General features: G+C 49.6%; 2 protein-coding genes across 6 annotated transcripts in view; one reads left to right on the top strand and one right to left on the bottom strand.

The window, feature by feature from the left end:
- The window catches only part of naxd (NAD(P)HX dehydratase), a 50,981-nt gene extending 48,986 nt beyond the window's left edge, over positions 1-1,995 (top strand). Inside the window, exons 9-10 of the mRNA XM_085999883.1 lie at positions 43-163; positions 1,428-1,995. Of these exons, the coding sequence (XP_085856009.1) occupies positions 43-163; positions 1,428-1,578 (272 nt within the window). The 3' untranslated portion in view covers positions 1,579-1,995. The remainder of the gene's footprint in view (positions 1-42; positions 164-1,427) is intronic.
- A 4,384-nt stretch (positions 1,996-6,379) lies between these two features.
- cars2 (cysteinyl-tRNA synthetase 2, mitochondrial) overlaps positions 6,380-17,942 on the bottom strand; it is an 80,489-nt gene continuing 68,926 nt past the window's right edge. For 4 of the 5 annotated variants that reach the window (XM_085998351.1, XM_085998350.1, XM_085998354.1 and 1 more), the window contains 2 exons: positions 15,883-16,140; positions 6,380-6,969 (listed from right to left, as the gene is read on the bottom strand). In XM_085998351.1, coding sequence (XP_085854477.1) covers positions 6,901-6,969; positions 15,883-16,140 — 327 coding nt within the window. In that variant the 3' untranslated portion in view covers positions 6,380-6,900. Of the gene's footprint in view, positions 6,970-14,098; positions 14,232-15,882; positions 16,141-17,942 lie in introns of all 5 variants that reach the window. The other variant, XR_015079678.1, reaches the window with a different exon arrangement.

Below are 17,942 nucleotides of genomic sequence, written 5' to 3'. Positions count from 1 at the left end.
GATGAGACTAATGCTAACGACTTCATGTTTCTCTGTGTGTAGTGCTGGTGTGCTCACAGGAAGGCAGTGGGCGGAGGTGTGGGGGTCAAGGAGACCTGCTTTCTGGCGCCCTCGGGGTGCTGGCTCACTGGGCTTTTGTCGCTGGGAAGGAGAAAATAAACGGGTAAGAACCAGACAGTCCCAGGGAGACGGGATCTCCGGATGGTCCCGGGGAGACGGGGGTTCCGGGTGGTCCCCGGGGAGACGGGGGCTCCGGGCGGTCCCCGGGGAGACGGGGGGCTCCGGGCGGTCCCCGGGGAGACGGGGGCTCCGGGCGGTCCCCGGGGAGACGGGGGCTCCAGGCGGTCCCCGGGGACTCCGGGCGGTCCCCGGGGAGACGGGGGCTCCGGGCGGTCCCGGGGCTCCAGACGGTGGGAATCTCAAGTCCACTGAGTTGTGGGAGCCAATAAAACTCTCCCGCCATATAGGACTGACCCTCCCCCCACCATCAGCTGGTGTAAAGCTGGTTACGGCCATGGAAGGAGCGTTCACGTCACTGTTAATCGGCCTGCGATTCCTTCCACTGCCTCACGGGAAGGTACAGAACCGACACCGTGGTGACATGGGACGATTACAGTTTGGATGTGTTTGTTTCTAGTCAAGGGTAAATCTAACTGTAACCTAAATACCCAGCACCTCAGCATTATTACTGAGAAGTGACTTTTAAAAACGTATTTATTTTTATTTCTCCCGCTTGCACTGCCCAGCCTCAGCACCTCCCTGCTCCTCTGTCGCTGGTTGTGTATAACTGGCCGTGAGGCCGGGCTGTTCTCGCCCTCGCTCTCGCTGTGTTTAACGTCCCGGCTAGGCTTCTACTGCCCCTCTGTGGCTGAAATAGAGAACGCGTGTGGGAGATCGGGAGCATTCTCGCTCTCCGTGCGTTGTGACGGCGATCCATTAACCACGTCCGACGTGAATCAGATGCAAAGCCCTAACGCGCTCTGCTTGGAGGGAGTTTATTTCATTCCTGGTTCATGTTAAGGGGAGATTTAATAGAGGTGTTCAAAATCATGAGGGGTTTGGATAGAGTAAATAAGGAGAAACTGTTTCCAGTGGCAGGAGGGTCGGTAACCAGAGGGGGGAAGAGGAGAATATTTTTCACAGCGAGTTGTTGTGATCTGGAACGCGCTGCCTGAAAGGGCGGTGGAAGCAGATTCAATAGTAACTTTCAAAAGGGAATTGGATAAATACTCGAAAATGAGAACTGTGCAGGGCTGTGGGGAGGAGCAGGGGGGAGTGGGACTAATTGGAGAGCTCTTTCAAAGAGCCGGCACAGGCACAATGGGCCGAATGGCCTCCTCCTGTACAATTCTAAGATGCAGTTGAGTTTGTGTCACGGGTGTCTGAGCCTTTCACAGCAGCTCATCGCTCTCTCCGTTCCCCCCCAGGTTAAACCCCACTCTTGTAGCTGCCTTTGGAGCCTGTGCCTTGACGAGACAGTGCAACTACCAGGCTTTCCAGAAACATCAGCGTTCAATGTCGACTTCGGACATGATTGCAGAGATCAGCACGGCTTTTCACAAACTCTTTGAGAGCTAAAGCGGAGGATCAGCTGTTGGAAGGGGAACGAGTGCTGACTATTGCAATGCCAGCGTTAATGAGGTCTGTGCTGGCGCTCTGCAGGCAGTTCCCGTGAAGTAGCTGGGCAGTGTTTCTGATTTGTTTTCTTTTCAAAAAGTCCAGCCAGACAGCTGCGGTTAAAGAGCTGGAACCAGCATTTACAATGGGCCGAATTTCTATGATTCCAACCTTATGAATAAACACAAAGTAATGGAAATATTTTGAGGCATGTCAGTGGGGCTGGCAGTGCTGGTATGGGGGAGGAGAGAGTCCAATGTTGTTAACCCCACTGCTAAAAGTTACCGTGCCTTGGCCCTTTATATTGTTGGATGAGTTGGTGAAGTGTTGATGGAAGTTAATTCAATACGTGGGCTAAATAAAAACTTTACAAATGTAGCTCAAGTTCATGCTGTGTTAATTGGATGGCTTTTTCAATAATGGCGTATAGATCTCCTTGCTTTAAACAGCAAGGTTTACAAATTTGCAGACAAGTATTATTTGCCTTAGTCTGTAAACCTCTGATCTGCGCAGTGATACTGTTGTGAAGTGTGGTTGGTTGGCGTGAGATGATAAAGCCAGCTCGCAGAACAAGAATTGGGATCGTTGCTGGTCACCTGGACATGACACCTCAGTGCGGATTAGAAGGCACTACCGTCTGTTTAATTAGTTGAGTGCAGCTCAGGTGGGTAGCACACTTGCCTGAGTCACAAGGTTGTGGGTTCAAGTCCTGCTCGAAGAAGAGCGGGCAGGGGGAGTTCTCCCCGGTGTCCTGGGGCCAATATCAGTGAAACAGATTATCTGATTGCTGTTTGTGGGAGCTTGCTGTGTGCAAATTGGCTGTCACATTTCCTACATAACAACAGTGACTACACTTCAAAAATACGTATAAAATTCTGACAGGGCTAGACAGACTGGGCGTAGGGAGGATGTTTCCCCTGGCTGGGGGGTCTAGAACGAGGGGTCACAGTTTCAGGATATGGGGTAGGACATTTAGGACTGAGATGAGGAGAAATTTCTTCACTCAGAGGGTGGTGAAGGCTGTGGAGGCCCAGTCCCTGAATATATTTAAGGAGATAGATTGATTTCTAGACACAAAAAGCATCAAGGGATATGGGGAGAGCGGGAATAAGGTAGAGGATCAGCCATGGTCATATTGAATGGAGGACCAGTTTCGAAGGGCCGAATAGCCGACTGCTCCTATGTTTTTATACTTCATTGGCTGTAAAGAGCTTTGGGATGTCCTGAGGTCGTGAAAGGCGCTATAGAAATGCAAATCTGTTTTTTTTAATAGAGCAATTGGTGTGTGAGTGAGAAAGTTCCTAATTTAGGGTATCAGTCAGTGACCCCCAGCATACACAGGGTTTCACTCCCGACTATCACCCCCAAGTAATTGGATGGCTTGGGTGGGGGGGAATTAGAATCAATGACAGAAACCAGAGGCCGAGCTGGTTTTTAATACAATGCTGGGGACTGGCTAGTGGCCAAGGATCTGAAGGATGTGTGTGAGCAATTGAGCCCTGCAACCAGCAACTCCTCCGCTTTCATTCTCGGGGTGGAAATCACCAGCAGACTCGCTTTCAACCTGTCCCAGGGTCCTGACTAGTTGCCTGGCACTAGTTACTGGGCACCAGTGTCCGCAGTACTGGTGAGTTAGAGGTCCCTGATGGGTCTCCGACATTATGATCCAGCAAGTAATCTATACCTTCGAATGACTGGGCTTTTGACAATGACCAGAATTCGCACCTGGACACATCCTCTCTTCTCAGCCAGTTAGTCAGGCACAGGGAGTTCCTGCCCTGGGATAGTTTTGTGCTGCCCTGAACTAGTAATCCTTCTCGTGCATAGCAGCTATCCCAGGTCCCACTGATCCTGCTCTTAGAATCTCATAGCACAGGCTATTCGGCCCATCGTCCCTGTGCCTGCTCTTTCCCCATAGCCCTGCAAATTCTCTCTTTTCAACTATATCCATTTCCCTTTTAAAAATTACTACTGAATCTGCTTCCACCGCCCTTTCAGGCAGCGCATTCCAGATCACAGCAACTCACTGCGTTAAAAAAATCTCATCTCCCCTCTGGTTCTTTTGCCAATTAACTTCAATCTGTGTCCTCTGGTTACTGACCCTCCTGCCACTCTATCAAAACCCTCCATAATTAAACGTTGTGCTCTCAGCAAAGCTGTTGTGGTGGTTAAAGGTCAATCCTCTCAGCCCCAGAACATCGCTGCAGGAGTTCCTCAGGGCAGTGTCCTAGGCCCAGCCATCTTCAGCTGCTTCATCAATGACCTTCCCTCCATCATAAGGTCAGAAATGGGGATGTTCGCTGATGATTGCACAGTGTTCAGTTCCATTCGTAACTCCCCAGATAATGAAGCAGTCCATGCCCGCATGCAGCAAGACCTGGACGACGTTCAGGCTTGGGCTGATGTGTGGTGCGAATGTTACCTGCCACCTAAGTGCCAGGCAATGACTATCTCCAACAAGCGAGCGTCTAACCACTACCCCATGACATTCAACGGCATTACCATTGCCGAATCCCCCACCATCAACATCCTGGGGGTCACCATTGACCAGAAACTTAACTGGACAAGCCACATAAATACTGTGGCAACAAGAGCAAGTCAGAGGCTGGGTATTCTGCAGCGAGTGTCTCACCAAAGCCTTTCCACTATCTACAAGGCACAAGTAAGGAGTGTGATGGAATACTCTCCACTTGCCTGGATGAGTGCAGCTCCAACAACACTCGACACCATCCAGGACAAAGCAGCCCGCTTGATTGGCACCCCATCCACCACCTTAAACATTCAATCCCTCCACCACCGGCGTACCGTGGCTGCAGTGTGTACCATCTACAAGATGGACTGCAGCAACTCGCCAAGGCTTCTTCGGCAGCACCTCCCAAACCCGCAACCTCTTCCACCTAGAAGGACAAGGGCAGCAGACGCATGGGAACACCACCACCTCCAAGTTCCCCTCTGAGTCACACACCATCTTGACTTGGAAATGTATCGCCGATCCTTCATCGTCGCTGGGTCAAAATCCTGGAACTCCCTCCCTAACAGCACTGTGGGAGTACCTTCACCACACGGACTGCAGCGGTTCAAGAAGGCGACTCACCACCACCTTCGAGGGCAATTAGGGATGGGCAATAAATGCTGGCTTTGCCAGCGACGCCCACATCCCATAAACAAATATTTAAAAAAATTCCACCCCCTAGGATGAGTTGCAAGGAGCAGCTCCCTTGAGATAAAGGCCAACATTCCAGTAGCCTTTTTAGTTATTTTTTGTACCTGTGTTTTCTGTACATGGACCCCTAAATCTCTGATTCTCCAGTTCCTAGAATCTGGCCTATCTTCGGTCTAAAGTTCAGACCTCACGCTGAACTGAAGTAGCTGTGTTCCAGCGATGGGCTGGGATGAATATCAGAATCCACACTCGAGGTCCTGAGCTACCAGGGCACAGCTACAAGTTATTTTAAAATAATGTTGGGATAAGTTCAGTTCAGTCTCAATGTCCCAGTGAGTAGGAATGTCTGTAGCCCAGTGCAGCTGTTGCGATACCGCATGTTGCCAGGGAAACCGGATCGGGCTGTGTGCGAGGAAGGATTTGCACTAGTAATGCTAAATTAGAAGCGCACAGCGCCTTTAAACAGATGAGTGAATAAAGGGTTAAATTCAGCCTGGAACTGCGTCTCAAACACAGGTATCACAAGAATTAGGAGCTGGAGTCGGCCATTCGGCCCCTCGAGCCTGCTCCGCCATTCAGTAAGATCATGGCTGATCTTCGACCTCAACTCCACTTTCCCGCCCGATCCCTGTATCCCTCGATTCCCTTAGAGTCCAAAAATCTATCGATCTCAGTCTTGAATATACTCAACGACTGAGCCTTCACAGCCCTCTGGGGAAGAGAATTCCAAAGATTCACCGCCCTCAGCGAAGAAATTTCTCATCTCAGTCCTAAATGGCCGACCCCTTATCCTGAGACTATGCCCCCTAGTTCTAGACTCTCCAGCCAGGGGGAAACAACCTCTCAGCATCTACCCTGTCAATCCCCTTCAGTATCATATGTTTCAATGAGATCACCTCTCATTCTTCTAAATGCCAGAGTATCGGCTCAATCTCTCCTCATAGGACAGTCCTCTCGCCCAGGGATCAATCTAGTATCACCTAGCAATATAAACAGAGAATGCTGGGAACGCTCAGCGGGTCAGGCAGCATCTGTGGGGAGAGAAACAGTTAACGGTTCAGGTCGATGATCTTTCATCGGAACGATTATCTCCTGGTAAACTACACAGTGGCATCATGAGTAAGGAATGATCAGACGCACATGCTGTGGGGGCAGTCAGTGCATCACCAAAATATGGCACAATTAGTTACTTCCTCCCAAACACAGCTACAGCTCTATTTTCTCGCTTTCCGCAAACTCGCACACCCGTCGTGGAATTTTGCACACGGTGCATCCTTGGGGAAACCAGGTGCAGGTCAGTGCATCCCACAGGCTGGTGTTATTTGTGAGAGGGGGAAGTTCTCCTGGTGTCTGAGCCCAGGCTCCCCACCATCTTCCCTCTCCTCCCCATTCCCTCTCACCCTCCTCCTCCCTCTCCCCACTCACCCTTCCTCTCCATCTCCTCCTCCCCCCACCATCAGAAACAGATTAACCGGTCATTGTTGGTTGCAGGATCTTGAAATGCAGCCAGCAGATAAATTGTGAGACAGTCTGAGATGTCCTGTTACTTTATATAGCTGCAAATGATTAATCTTCAAAAACGTTTCACAACTTGTTGAATACATCAAGAATCATTTTTGTTTTTATTGATGACATACAAGAAATAAATATACAACATGATCAGGGAACAAGGTGTTCACAAGCTAACTACAATCCACTTAGATTACTATGATTTTTTAACTCTGTGCTGGAGATCATGATTCACCTTTTGGCTGGAATGGTCTCGGTCACAGTTTTTCTCACCTCTCCTTGGTGTGACTGTGATCGACAGGAGATGAGCTCCCTGCTAGGAGCCGAGACTGGCAGATCCGATCCACGGGAGAGGCAGCAGAGAGACACTGCACTTCACCAATAGTCTGGCCAGGGACCAGCAAAACTCAACGCAGAGCGGTCAGCTCGGTCCAGGCTGGGACTTGAAGTTTGAACTTGAGCCCTCTGGCTCACAGTCCAGCATTACTGCTGTAGCCAACGCTGGACTTGAGTTTGTAATATCAATGAACACTTTAACCCAAAGATAACATCTACCTCTCCATCACCATCAATGGGTTGCCCAACACTGTCCCTAAGGTTGGTGTGAGTGATCAGGTTTCCCTCTTGTTTCCATTGGTAAGTTGTTCCGTCAGCTCCCAAGATGAAGTTGCCCCTCGATCCTGTAAAAAGCAAAAAATAAGAGCTTTGCACATGGATTCTGGGGAAATGCAACATCAAATGAAGCAAAATTAATCCTGTAACCTGCAGAAACCATTGTTTCAAACTCTTCACTCTAAATCTCAGGCTTTCCCTGACACTCAACCCACATCTTCATTCTCTGCTGTCCTGGGTAGGTAGAAGCAGGTCTAACCCTTGACCTGATGGTGATATATAGCCACTACTGTGTCCTGTCAATTCAGACAATGGAAAACGTCACCATTTATGACCACTTTGCACAGGATGCACCATGTCGACTACTGGCCATCCCGCTAACCTCGGGCAGGGCAGAGCGTGGCGCATTATTTGTTCTAATTCACGAGGAAGGGTTTGTGATGAAGTACGGTGAGATTTGATTACATCGGTTACTCTGTAAATTCATTTGTCTGTAAAACAAAACAGCTTAACGATTCGTATCTGGCCTCGTCTCGCTCAAGCACCATCAGACCGTCTAATTAAACAGTGAACCAGTGCAGTGAGGCCTCTCTTTCGTCGTTTAAGACTCTCCTTAAAACCGACCTCTTTGACCAAGCTTTTGGTCACCTGTCCTAATATCTCATGTGGCTCGGTGTCAAATGTTGTCTGATTTACGCTCCTGTGAAGCATCCTGGGCCGTGATCCTACATTAAAGGGGCTGTGTACACACAAGTTATTGTTGCTGAAGGTAAGACAGGTGGAGTCTGTTTATAGGAGTAACCATCGAGATGTGTTTTAGAATCAGAATGGTTACAGCACGGAAGACGGCCATTCGGCCCATTGAGCCCGTGCCGGCTCTCTGCAAGAGCACTTCAGTTAGTCCCACTCCCCTGCCCTTTCCCCTTTCAGCCCATCCGTGGCATTCCGTGAGCACTAGCCCTCCAGCACCGCACTATTATCCATGTTTTCAGGCAGTAGCCCGAATTTAACTCGGGGGTGGGGGTGACATAGAAAGTTAATGTTGAATCTGCCTCCACCACCCTATCATGCAGTGCAATCCACAACGTAATAAATCCTGATTTGCGGGGGGGGGGAATCCTGATTAGGGGGAATCCCAGTGGGGTAGGTGGAATCTTGATTTGGGGGGGGGGGGAAAGAGGGGGTGAACCTTCTCTGCTCTAAGGAGAACAACCCCAGCTTCTCTAGTCTCTCCACATAACTGAAGTCCCCCATCCCTGGGACCATTCTGGTCAATTTCTTTTTCTCAGTCTCTTCAAGGGCTTCACATCCTTCCCGAAGTGTGGTGCCCAGAATTGAACACAGTACTCCAGCTGAGGCCTAACCAGTGTTTTATAAAGGTTCAGCATAACTTGCAGTGTTGTTCGCAGCAGTGACAGCAAGATTAATCTTTAATTCTGGGAGACGCCAGGTTAAACCGCTGTAATTACTTATTAGTGCAGACCAACATCCAGTGTAATTGAGCTGTGAATGGCTCCGGATCTAACATGGTTATGACAGATGCAGATATCGAAGGCGCTTTGTTTCAGTATATCTTCAAAAGGATGTTGAATGATGTATCCGAGTCAGCCTGAGGCGAGCAGAGCCTGAGCTAGCTCTAACTTTGGTAGCATTCAATCCTGGGGTCTCACTACATTTGCCTGGATATTGGGTAACGACAAACACTGGAAGCCCACTGTGGTAGCTGTCATTGTTGCTGAATTCAGCATCATAACTAAAATACGTAGGAGGGAGCGTCAGAAATTGGTAGCGGATGAGAAGGATCGTCAGACGGTGTGAGTTTCCAGCGGAGAAATGGGAGAAGCAATGACGTCACAAGACAGGAGAAAGAGGAGCAGGGACGGGGGGGGGGGGGGGAGGAGGCGGATGGTGAACGGGGTCGGGGGGGATGGTGAACGGGGTCGGGGGGGATGGTGAACGGGGTCGGGGGGGATGGTGAACGGGGTCGGGGGGGATGGTGAACGGGGTCGGGGGGGATGGTGAACGGGGTCGGGGGGGATGGTGAACGGGGTCGGGGGGGATGGTGAACGGGGTCGGGGGGGATGGTGAACGGGGTCGGGGGGGATGGTGAACGGGGTCGGGGGGGATGGTGAACGGGGTCGGGGGGGGATGGTGAACGGGGTCGGGGGGGGGATGGTGAACGGGGTCGGGGGGGGATGGTGAACGGGTCGGGGGGGGGGATGGTGAACAGGTCGGGGGGGATGGTGAACGGGTCCGGGGGGGGGATGGTGAACGGGTCGGGGGGGGATGGTGAACGGGTCGGGGGGGGATGGTGAACGGGTCGGGGGGGGGATGGTGAACGGGGTCGGGGGGGGCGGATGGTGAACGGGGTCGGGGGGGTGGTGAACGGGTCGGGGGGGGGATGGTGAACGGGTCGGGGGGGGATGGTGAACGGGTCGGAGGGGATGGTGAACGGGTCGGGGGGGGTGGTGAACGGGGTCGGGGGGGGCGGATGGTGAACGGGGTCGGGGGGGTGGTGAACGGGTCGGGGGGGGGATGGTGAACGGGTCGGGGGGGGATGGTGAACGGGTCGGAGGGGATGGTGAACGGGTCGGGGGGGGTGGTGAACGGGTCGGGGGGGGTGGTGAACGGGTCGGGGGGGGTGGTGAACGGGTCGGGGGGGGTGGTGAACGGGTCGGGGGGGTGGTGAACGGGTCGGGGGGGGTGGTGAACGGGTCGGGGGGGGTGGTGAACGGGTCGGGGGGGGTGGTGAACGGGTCGGGGGGGGTGGTGAACGGGTCGGGGGGGGTGGTGAACGGGTCGGGGGGGGGTGGTGAACGGGTCGGGGGGGTGGTGAACGGGTCGGGGGGGTGGTGAACGGGTCGGGGGGGTGGTGAACGGGTCGGGGGGGGTGGTGAACGGGTCGGGGGGGTGGTGAACGGGTCGGGGGGGTGGTGAACGGGTCGGGGGGGTGGTGAACGGGTCGGGGGGGTGGTGAACGGGTCGGGGGGGGGTGGTGAACGGGTCGGGGGGGGTGGTGAACGGGTCGGGGGGGGTGGTGAACGGGTCGGGGGGGGTGGTGAACGGGTCGGGGGGGGTGGTGAACGGGTCGGGGGGGGTGGTGAACGGGTCGGGGGGGGTGGTGAACGGGTCGGGGGGGGTGGTGAACGGGTCGGGGGGGTGGTGAACGGGTCGGGGGGGGTGGTGAACGGGTCGGGGGGGGTGGTGAACGGGTCAGGGGGGGGGAGATGGTGAACGGGGGGGGATGGTGAACGGGTCGGGGGGGGGAGATGGTGAACGGGGGGGGATGGTGAACGGGGGGGGATGGTGAACGGGGTCGGGGGGGGATGGTGGATGGTGAACGGGGTCGGGGATGGTGAACAGGTCGGGGGGAGGGATGGTGAACGGGGTCGGGGGGGTGGTGAACGGGTCGGGGGGGATGGTGAACGGGTCGGGGGGGGATGGTGAACGGGTCGGGGGGGGGGATGGTGAACGGGTCGGGGGGGGGGGATGGTGAACGGGGTCGGGGGGGGATGGTGAACGGGTCGGGGGGGGATGGTGAACGGGTCGGGGGGGGGGATGGTGAACGGGGGGGGGATGGTGAACGGGTCGGGGGGGGGATGGTGAACGGGATCGGGGGGGGCGGATGGTGAACGGGGTTGGGAGGGGGAGGTGGATGGTGTACGGGTCGGGGGGAGGGATGGTGAACGGGGTCGGGGGGTGGGGGGGCGGCAGAGCTCATATAGTCCGTAACTTGGCACAGGAGAATTTTGTTAAAGCCAGTCTGGAGCCAAACATTCACGGGGTGGAGATTTAGCCAAGGTTTCTTCAGCAGCACCTCCCAAACCTGTGACCTCTTCCACCTAGAAGGACAAGGGCAGCAGGTGCGTGGGAACACCACCACCTCCAAGTTCCCCTCCAAGTCACACACCATCCTGACTTGGAAATATATCGCCGTTCCTTCATCGTCGCTGGGTCCAAATCCTGGAACTCCCTCCCTAACAGCACTGTGGGAGTACCTTCACCACACGGACTGCAGCGGTTCAAGAAGGCGGCTCACCACCACCTTCTCAAGGGCAACTAGGGATGGGCAATAAATGCTGGCCTCGCCAGCGACCCCCACATCCCATAAACAAATTTTAAAAAAGATGGGTCCATGTTTTTGGCCAGTTGTGATAAGTGGAACAAACAGATTGGTTGGAACTACTTGTAACATCCCCTTAGCTCCAGGTATTTTCACGCATGGACTCAATAGATAGTACAAACTCATTGTAAAGCTTTACTGCTTGTAACTCAATACCAGAAGCACACAGGCAAACATTTAACCAGTAACAGAAGATGCTGTGTGGAACCTATAAAGCATTAGTCACAGAGCTGGATGATATGTGGAGGCTATGGGTAGCTGGAGAAAATGCAATGGATTAGAAGGGATTACGGCAACTAAGGTTAAGGGAACAGTTTCTGAAGCAGTTCCAGATGATTGGAGAGTGTGTTTGCTTAATCCAGAGACTTGAGTAATTAGAGAAAGAAAGAAAGAATTGTATTTCCATAGCGCCTTTCACAACCTCAGGTCGTCCCAAAGTGCTTTACAGCCAATGAAACAGCAGAGGTGTGCCAAGGAGCTGCTTTTCAAGGTTATGTTTTTAAAGCAAGTTAAAAAAGGCATGAAGGTGAAAGGTGGTTCAATGCTAATGAGCTAAGCTTTGACGCGGTTTCTCCAAAGACCATAAACAATGAGAATTTGTTAGCCTGTCTCAGTAATCGGTAAACGTCTCACACCCATTGTGGTGGGAAGTCTCTGGTCCCAGGTGCTCAGAAGGGGTGGTCTGACAGGCCTTCCCTTCTACTTGTGAACATAGGGTGTAAAAAGAAACAGAGACAGAGCTCAGCAGTCAGTCAGGTCAGGAAACAGAAAGCTGCAAGGGCAAGCTTTAGCCAGGATCCATTGAGGAATGCAGGATGGTAACTAGGAGTTATTTCATTTAAGTAACACGACCTACCAATCTGAGGAAGTGCAGCATTGTCATTATTTTGTATTATGCTGTAAACACAAGTTGTACTGATTGAACTAAGCGAATCTCTTAATAACTGATGACCAAAATAAAGCAGCTTCCTTTTACAAAGTGTTTTCACGGTCTATCTTCAAATAGCACACATATAGCCACATGCAAAAGACACAAATATCCGGGTTAGATCACAAGGGAGCACTATTATTACACCCCGAGGTTGCATGATTGCACAGTTAGATATAGTGCCATAAATGCAAGATACTCAGGTCACTTATGGTGTGACTAACACTGTTGCATCAAACAGAATTATCTAAAGCAAGAAGCTCCTCAGAACGGTAATGTTATTTGTGAGCCGTTTTCATGTGAGAGAAAAGAGTTGAATGTGAACAGTTAGAATTGTAACCTGATTTGGCAAATGAACTTCAATATAGAGAAGTGCAAGGTGGTACATTTTGGTAGGAAGAATAATGAAGGCACACACTCCTTAGAAAATCAGTGTCTAAATGGGGTAGAGGAACAGAGGGATCTGGGGGTACAGATACACAAATCATTAAAAGAAGCAATGCAGGTTAATAAGGCCATTAAAAAGCAAACAAAGCCCTGGGTTCATTTCTAGAGGGGTAGAATTGCAGAGAAGTTATGTTAGACCATATCGGGGTACTGTGAAAAGTTCTGGTCTCCATATTATAAAAAGGATATTGAGGCACTGAAGGTGTGCAAAAAAAAAAAATGACTAGAATGATACCAGAACTGAGGGGTTATACCCATCAGGAAATATTGAACAGGCTGTGGTTCTCTTCTCTAGCAAAGAGAAGACTGAGGGGTGAGCTGATGAGAGTTCTTAAAAATTCTGAAGGGATTTGATCGGGTAGACGTAGATGAAACGTTTCCACTTGCAGACAAGACCAGACAGAGGGGCCATAATTATAAAAGAGTCACAAATAAATCCAATGGGGAATTCAGGAGAAACTTTCACTCAGAGTGGTGAGAATGTGGAACTCGCTCCCACAGGGAGTGGTTGAGGCGAACAGCATGGATGCATTTAAGGGGAAGCTGGATAAACACATGAGGGAGAAAGGAATAGAAGGATATGGTGATAGGGTGAGATGAAGAGGGGCGGGAGGAGGCTGGTGTGGAGCAGAAACATCGGCACGGACCAGTTGGGCCGAATGGCCTGTTTCTGTGCTGTAAATAGTTTGTAATTCTGAAGGCAGTAATGACATTTATTAAGGATGGATTTCAGTTTGTGAGTAAGGGTGTCTGATGCATCATTGCCCTATAATGAACCATAGGGAGTGTAGATCGGTCAACAAAACACAGCCTATTTGATGGCCTTTCTTCCAGTTTCATTAGGAGCATAGGACAGGAGGTGGCCATTTAGCCCCTCGAGCCTGCTTCACCAGTCAATGAGATCATGGCTGATCTGTAACCTTACTCCATATACCCACCTTTGCCCCAGTATCCCTTAATATCTTCGGTTAACAAAAATCTACCAATCTCAGATTACAAATTAACAATTGATCCAGCATCAATTGCCGTTTGCGGAAGAGAGTTCCAAACTTCTACCACACTTTGTGTGTAGAAGTGTTTCCTAATTTCACTCCTGAAAGGTCTGGCTCTAATTTTTAGACTATGTCCCCTAGTACTGGAATCACCAACCAGCAGAAAAAGTTTCTCTCTATCGACCCTATCTGTTCCCCTTAATATCTTGAAAACGTCGATCAAATCACCCCTTAACCTTCTAACTTCCAGGGAATACAACCCTAGTTTGTGTAATCGCTCCTCGTATTTTAACCCCTGGAGTCCAGATATCATTCCGGTAAACCTACGCTGCACTCCCTCCAAGGCCAATATATCCTTCCTAAGGTGTGGTGCCCAGAACTGCTCCCAGTGCTCCAGGTGTGGTCTAACCAGGGTTTTGTACAGCTGCAGCATAACTTCTACCCCCTTGTATTCTAGTCCTCCAGATATAAAGGCCAGCATTCCATTAGACTTTTTGATTATTTTCTGTACCTGTTCATGACATTTTAATGATCTATGTACCTGGACCCCCCCCAAGTCTCTTTGGACCGCCACTGTTTTTAGCTGATTAATGTCCTTAATACAAATACATATTTTGATGAACAATATTGATTGAATATACCATATTGTCTCCATTACTGATACTTTTTATAGTTACATATAATCTTTAAATGGCAGTGCTTCCTACCCATGATCCTCAGCACCAGGGAAACTGCTCTATACCTGTGCACCTCTGGAAAACTCAGGTCTGCCAATTTTGAGGAATTAGCATTTTCTATCTTCGTATCTGTGCAACCGCCCTAACATCAACCTGAAGTACACTGGGGGTTTAAAACAGAATGGTTTAACATGGGGACATAGTGACTAACTCGCATACAGTAGATTCAAATATTAAATTTCACAGCATTATATTAAAAACCGTCAAGTGGTTCTGTGCAAGATTAAAACATTTAGTTTGATGTTCTGTTTGATTAGTGAACTTTAGAATAGCAATCATAAGTCACTAATTGTTTAAAGCTGCTTTCCGTGGCCCTGCTTTTTTTAAATGAGTTAGCTTATGTATTCTCTGAACTGTGTGCAAATTAATTTTTTATGAAGTTATTCTTCATTATGTTCCAGTGATTATTAAAGGGAAACAATGTACAAGATAGAAAGACACTTGCTTCTCAAAATTAATGCAATTTTCTCAGAATAATAAAGCTTTTCTGAAAGGGATCAGTTTTCCCAGTCACACTGAAGTCAAACAAATCTAAGCATTTACTCCCCTGGCCTAGTCACGGCTAAGAAACCCACAGAAAGACTGAATGTCGTCCGGGAAATCCCCGTTTCAATAAGGACATTCTGTTGGTGAATACTGGCACTGCAGGTTGCAATGCAGCATCGCAATGGTGCAATCCCTACTTTGGGGAGCAGAGGGCAGACAAAGCCTGCTCGGCACACGAGTAAATTCAGTGAAAGGCCACGATAATTGGACCTTTCTGGGACAAAGAGTTGGAAGAAATGTAAAGTATGGTGTAGTACGAAAACAGTGTGCAGCATACTGTAGTGTGTTGGTCCCCTGCTGTAAGTGCCTCTGCATTGTGTATTATAGTGCATTGTGTATTATAGTGCATTGTGGCCCGTTAATCACCGAACACCATGAAGGCTTTGTACGTTATATTGCACGCAGAATATCATGCAGTGTACCGCAATTAAATCCTCTACCATTTAGCCCATCTCTCTCTCTCCTAAATCCTCTAACGCCCAACTATCTTCCGCCTGTGTGAAGGACTTTTGTCATTTTGGTACAATTAAGGAACTATTCTAAAGCAAATTGTCATTAGAACATAGGGACAGGCCCCTCGAGCCTGTTCCGCCTTTCAATCAGATCACGGCTGATCTGTATCTTAACTCCATCTATCCGCCTTGGTTCCATAACCCTTAATACCCTTACCCAACAAAAATCCATCGATCTCAGTTTTGAAATTTTCAATTGACCCCCCAGCCTCAACAGCTTTTTGTGGGGGAGAGTTCCAGATTCCCACCACCCTTTGTGTGAAGAAGTGCTTCCTGACATCACCCCTGAACGGCCCGGCTCTAATTTTAAGGTTCTGCCCCCTTGTTCTGGACTCCCCCCACCAGAGGAAATAGTTTCACTCTCTCTACCCCATCAACTTCTTTAATCATCTTAAACACCTCGATCAGATCACCCCTTAATCTTCTAAACTCAAGGGGATACAGGCCTAGTCTGTGCAACCTGTCCTTGTAAATGAACCCGTTTGTCATTATTCAAGTTATAGGATGATTTTTTTTCCTCTGGTTTCATTCTCTCCTCAAGGGATGTCACTGATGGGAAACGTGGCAAGCGAGTGGGGGCAATGGTGTGTGGAAGTTACACCAGGACCATATACGACAGGACCAATGGACCAGCGGGTGCCTTTTCCTGTCCTTTACCATATGTTTCTCTGCTGTGATCGCTCGTCTCCCACTAACCTTTATATTTATTCCGAGAGCACCGAGATCCTGCCGCAGCGAGTCGCAGGCCTGCAGGAGAGGCTGCCGTTCAATCATCAGCCGCCTCCGCCTCTCCCTCAGCTCCTGTTTCTCCTCCTTGGACATCTCGTGGCCTTCACTTGACCCCAGCTCCCGGTCATTCACAGCCAGGGCGTAGTTCCTTACTTCCTGCCGAAAACCAACCAGCTGCTCAGCAACACTGCGAAGGGCCGCTGACGATCCATCTGCTGCCGGGGTCTGGGAAAAGAACAAAACGTAACAAGCTGAACAAAACACCAGAGCGAGGAAAGCAATAGCGAGGCTACCCAATGCTCTAGACACTCCGCACAGGGCTAGCTTACCGTCTGATCACTTAGCTGTGACTGCTAGTGACGCTAAAGGGAAAAACCAAAACTGAGCATAGAATCTATTGGAGGCGGCCATTTGGCCCATCGTGCCTATGCTAGAGCTAGCTCATTAACTGGGTCCGTCAACTCTATTAACCCCCGTATCCTTTAATATTCTTCTTTTCAGATACTGATCCAATCCCCCTGTAAATGAGGTTAGTCTCTGAATTGCCCCTCCCCCAGTCAAATATTTCATGTTCTAGGAACCCTCGGTGCAAAAATATTTCTTCTAACTTCCCTGCTTTTTTTTCTAGTGAGAATCCTCAGTCTGTGCAGAAAACATCTTCCACTATTTACCCTCTCAAAAGTTTAGAAACTTCTATTAGATTCTCTCTTAACCAGTGAAAAGAAGCCCCGACTGTCCAACCTTTCTTTCCAACTACAACCTCTTGTTCTTGTGATTATCCGAGTGAGCCTTCACTGTGGCTGCAATATCCAGCCCATAAACTAACCCGTTGGCTTTTCAAGTGACAGACTTAAAGTCAAAACCTCCAACATCACAGTGCAGAGTTATGGAGAATTAATTGGAAGGAAAATTGCAAACTAATTTCATGGATTTTTTAAAACTCCGTTTCTGGAGTGGTTTCTCACATGTTGAAGATGACAAATAATCAGCACCAGCCGCTTTCTTTAGGGCAGTGCAGGGAAACGCAGCTCACAAAGCAAGCGGGAGGAGACTTGGACAACGAGCGTGAGTAAGGCGGCAGTGGAAGGACGACGGTACAGGGAGCAGAGAGAGACGAGGCGGGCTCGGAGTTACAGTACTGGCAGCACAGAAACAGGCCATTTGGCCCATCCCGCGTTCACACTCCTCCTCCCAGCCTTCCTCATCTAACCTCATCAATGCTATTCTGACCTCGATTTGAAGGTGGCAACTCAACTTTCTATTAAAAAATAATCACTTGTAGAAGTGTACTCGGTATTCAATGTTGACAAATTTTCTGTTTACAGGAAACTCTTTATTATCCAGCACCGACGGGACCGGCGTGGTGCCGGTTTATCAAAAAGTCCGGATTACAGAGAGGTATAGTTAAAAGGTACGATAGCTCCGTACACAGCAACAAATCCAGGCTTCCATGTTGCTTAGCAACATGTGCAGGAACTCCGGCCACAGACCAAGCGTCCCTGTTGCTTAGCAACAAGTGCACGAACCCCAGTTACACAGCCACAGATCCAGGAACTGCCACTAATATGAAGTAAAACTTACCTGAACCTACTCCTGAATTTTGCCGGTTAACAGAGATTTCCAGTTATTTAGGTGCCGATAAATCGAGACTTTCCTGTATTTTGACTTCATTTAATAATGAAACACTCAACTAATCTAGGTTTTCTATAAAAAACATGAATTGATAAGATTACAGATGTCTGAGAGTACTGTCCAGTAGTAAATTGGAAACATATTGGAGCACAATTTATTCAAAGCTTTGCTGAATGTGATTGTGGGACAATTAAAAAGACTTTGAACTTGATGCTCCATAGGATAAAACACTGACGTGGTTAAACAAGTCCATCTGTTACGTTAACCATACTGACCAGCTCGAGTTTCGTCAATCACAACCTCATTCAATTCACTGGACAAGTTAGAAACATCGGAGCAGGGGGAGACCATTCTGCCCCTCGAGCCAGTTCTGCCATTCAATCAGATCACGGCTG

Source organism: Somniosus microcephalus, chromosome 10, assembly GCF_052327205.1.
Source record: "Somniosus microcephalus isolate GS21.2 chromosome 10, FLI_Smic_1.0, whole genome shotgun sequence".
NCBI lineage: Eukaryota > Metazoa > Chordata > Chondrichthyes > Squaliformes > Somniosidae > Somniosus > Somniosus microcephalus.
This window is presented reverse-complemented; position numbering and strand designations above follow the sequence as displayed.